The sequence below is a fragment of the Montipora foliosa genome, chromosome 3 (assembly GCF_036669935.1).
Source record: "Montipora foliosa isolate CH-2021 chromosome 3, ASM3666993v2, whole genome shotgun sequence".
NCBI classification, from domain to species: Eukaryota; Metazoa; Cnidaria; class Anthozoa; order Scleractinia; family Acroporidae; genus Montipora; species Montipora foliosa.
Window position 1 is genome coordinate 13,938,681 of NC_090871.1, and position 1,545 is coordinate 13,940,225.

Consider the following 1,545-nt stretch of genomic DNA (forward strand, 5'->3'; position numbering starts at 1 on the left):
TAAATGGCCTTTCGGGCCCGAAACATTTTCGGGACTTTTGAGAAAGATGTATGTCTTTTCATGTGTAGTATTTGAGTGAGTTTTTGAGTGTGGCAATCAATTTTTCCTATTTCGGGACGTTAGGAAACATGCAGCAATGGGTAGTCAATCACTTACGTTTTGGCAATAAGAAAAACCAACAGAAACGCGCAAAAAGATTTGCTGATGATTGCGCGGCAAGCGTTTTTGACTTTATAGATGTGTTGCTCGTGACAACGCGCAACCTGTACCCTGCATGCGTTGGTTAACCAAAACAATGTACACGAAAATTCACTTTGTGTTGAATACGCACAAAGGCATTCAAATACCTTTTTCAGGTATGTACGTGAATTGACCGTAGAATGACACCAGGCCCCGCGTCATATTATGGAGCTAAATTTGTCCTACGCGGATAGGCGACAAAATTGTCAAAGTGGCTTAAATAGACGTATTCGTCAGGGTCGTACCATGGATACGAGCACGGTGACCCCCCCCCCCCCCCCTTTCTTATAACAGTTTTGTCATTTCCTTGACAACAGTGTGCGAAGTTTCATCGGAAATCTCTGACAAGTTCTATTTCTAGGGAATCACCTTTAGACTCCACTGTCATAAGAGTAACATTTGATTTATATAGGTCATCACGTGATTTCGGGTGCAATTTGGAATAAATACAAAGCTCGGGTAAGTTTTTTCAATAGCCCATTTCCGAGTTCACGTCTGCCTCCTCTTCAAAGCGAGTCTAAGTGCGAAGTTTTTGTGATGTTAATTAGTTCTACTTTACATATGAATGGAAACTAATTTTCATAAGAAAAACTTCGCACTTAGACTCTCTTTGAAGAGGAGGAAGACATAACCTCGGAAATGGCCTATTACATGGAAGGGTTACGTTTTTACAAACGTTGGCCGTGTAGCACATATATCAACAGACTTGACTGATTGACAGAGAAAAACTCTGACCAGGGTGTAGCCTGCGAGCAAGCTCTCTTTCGGGGTTGGTGGGCGGGCGAGGAGAGAGAGAGAGATTTGGCCAGTTTGGGCTGACGTAAAACTTCTTCACCTCTTTCATTTCCAACTCTTTAATTATGACACTTTGTGTCTGTCCATCTGCAGTGGCAGAAAGAGCTAGAATAGGAGACCCTAAAGAAGAAACAAAAACTGATAAGGCTCGTTGACTGATATGTGTCAACTTAAAGGCTTGTAGGGGTAACATAGCATATAAGCTATCAGAAGAAAAAAGGATATAGTAAAACTTCAAGGGTTTCTGGATCTTACGTGGATAACACTGAAAAACGTTAAGATGGTCCAGAATACAGTAAATAAATCTTTCAAATTAGTAGCTTTGCGAGAGACCTTGCTCACAGGTTACTTTCAAATATTTACATTATGGCTGTTTGAAGGAAGGGGAAAGTCTAGTGTCAGGTCTTATAATACAGAAATTGAAAATATGAACGTACAACATACAACTTACCCTGCTTACAAAACGATCTTAGGGTCGATAATTTCCCAAACGCCTCGCGAAAAGCTATA

The 1,545-nt window shown here is 40.8% G+C and overlaps 1 protein-coding gene across 1 annotated transcript in view; it reads right to left on the bottom strand.

The window, feature by feature from the left end:
• Positions 1 to 937: 937 nt before the first annotated feature.
• LOC137995275 (ATP-dependent DNA helicase RecQ-like) overlaps positions 938 to 1,545 on the bottom strand; it is a 1,205-nt gene continuing 597 nt past the window's right edge. The window contains exons 2-3 of the mRNA XM_068840849.1: positions 1,487 to 1,545; positions 938 to 1,155 (exon numbers count right to left, since the gene is read on the bottom strand). The exon at positions 1,487 to 1,545 is cut by the window's right edge and continues 27 nt beyond it. Of these exons, the coding sequence (XP_068696950.1) occupies positions 938 to 1,155; positions 1,487 to 1,545 (277 nt within the window). The remainder of the gene's footprint in view (positions 1,156 to 1,486) is intronic.